This window comes from Pundamilia nyererei, unplaced genomic scaffold, assembly GCF_000239375.1.
Source record: "Pundamilia nyererei isolate P.nyererei 1_Seehausen unplaced genomic scaffold, PunNye1.0 scaffold00010, whole genome shotgun sequence".
NCBI classification, from domain to species: Eukaryota; Metazoa; Chordata; class Actinopteri; order Cichliformes; family Cichlidae; genus Pundamilia; species Pundamilia nyererei.
In genome coordinates this window covers 2,861,433-2,862,983 of record NW_005187411.1, presented here as the reverse complement: position 1 = coordinate 2,862,983, position 1,551 = coordinate 2,861,433, and the positions used below count along the sequence as shown (strand labels likewise).

General features: G+C 44.7%; 1 protein-coding gene across 2 annotated transcripts in view; it reads right to left on the bottom strand.

The window, feature by feature from the left end:
- Positions 1-264: 264 nt before the first annotated feature.
- Positions 265-1,551, bottom strand: part of pacrg (PARK2 co-regulated) — a 149,074-nt gene continuing 147,787 nt past the window's right edge. For both annotated transcript variants that reach the window (XM_005723821.1, XM_005723822.1), the window contains one exon: positions 265-633. In XM_005723821.1, the coding sequence (XP_005723878.1) occupies positions 473-633 (161 nt within the window). In that variant the 3' untranslated portion in view covers positions 265-472. The remainder of the gene's footprint in view (positions 634-1,551) is intronic.

The following is a 1,551-nucleotide window of genomic DNA, read 5'->3' as shown; positions in this document are numbered from 1 at the left end:
AGCTTTTCAAAGGAAACCTTTGGTGGTGAAGCGATAACGGCTTTCAGATCTGGAGATATAAAATACTTTATATTTATATTTTGAAATATCATAAATACACACGTGCTTCGGAGACAGCTGCTGCTGGAGCTGTGGACGCCAGCGTAAGTCTTGTCGCTGTACATTGGCATCTTCTTTAGCCGACATAAATCCAAGATGGCCAACGCTTCAACAGCAACATAAGTGTTTGAAAGGCGAAAAAATAGATTCTGCGGGATGATTTACTTAGATGCAACAGAATTTTTAATGTTTTCATACATTTTAAAAGAGGCTTTGAAACAAACGTCAGTATGCACCGAGGACTTTCCATCAGCTGTCTAAATAAATCACTAAAGAAACGGGAACAGAACAACAAACTGATAGCACTTTAAACATGCCGCTGTAAATTAAATCTTAAAGACGTGGACATGGCTGACAGCCCCCTCCTCTCTCCTTAGTTCATCAGGCAGGACTGATAGGTGGGGATCATGTATTTGATGTTTATATAGGCGTCCGGTCCTCCGTAGCGCTCAAAGATCTGGAGAGTCTCGTTGATCAGTTTGCCGATGTCCTCTTTCTCCAACTGGTCGTAGTCGATGCCATCTCCGAGATTTTCTAGGGGACGAGCAAAGACATAAACCAGACAGAATGAGGAAAAACAAAACAAAGACGGCGTATATTCTAGGAGCGCCCGGGTCATTTCAGACTGTGAGGCTGATGTCAGGGCTCACAAAGCACCACCTGTGGCCACAGCGCATTGCTTTGAGACTGCAGACCGAGTCGGCAAATGCCATCCTTCCATCTGACTTCAAACCCAGTGGACAGACTGAATTTAATTGACTCCTCTTATGCCGAGGCCAGTTGGGACCGAACGGCAAAAAGAGTTTTCAGCTGAAAGTTTAATGAGGCGGCCTGCGGAGGGGAGAGCGGCGGAGAGGACGCACGAGGTAGTGTGTGCTCTGCTGCTGCACAGAGTACGCGCCGGTGCACATGAGGCATGAGCAGTGAGCTGGAGTCATGCTCCAAAGGTAGGAATGTGCTCGGTGTGTGTGTGTGTTTGTGCTGTTATCTTCTTTCACTGATGTGATTGTGTGATTTTGATTTGGAGTAAAATCTGAGACAGTAAAAATCCTCAAAAACACACAAAGGAGCTGATCCTCTGCATTTCAGTTAGGATCCCTGCAGTTTATAGTTGTGGATCACGGCTTTATTCTGGGATGTCGGACACAGTGGGTTGCAAAGAGGCTTGCAGGTAATGCTCAAAATGACATTAGCTGAACTGGGATTGTAACTGACCTGGAGTCTTTGGTTTACTGAATTTAAATAAATTCCACAGCTGTTGACGTACATCTGTATGTAATTAAAACTCGTTCACTGCACGATGAAAAAATCTACATCTCTTTGACCCAAGTGGACTCCTTTAATGCTACGCTTTGGCTGCATGTTTGCATACTCCACTGTGATTAAAAATAAACTTGTGGCTAACTGAAAAGCAGTGAAACCTGCCCTCCACTATCACACACACACACACAC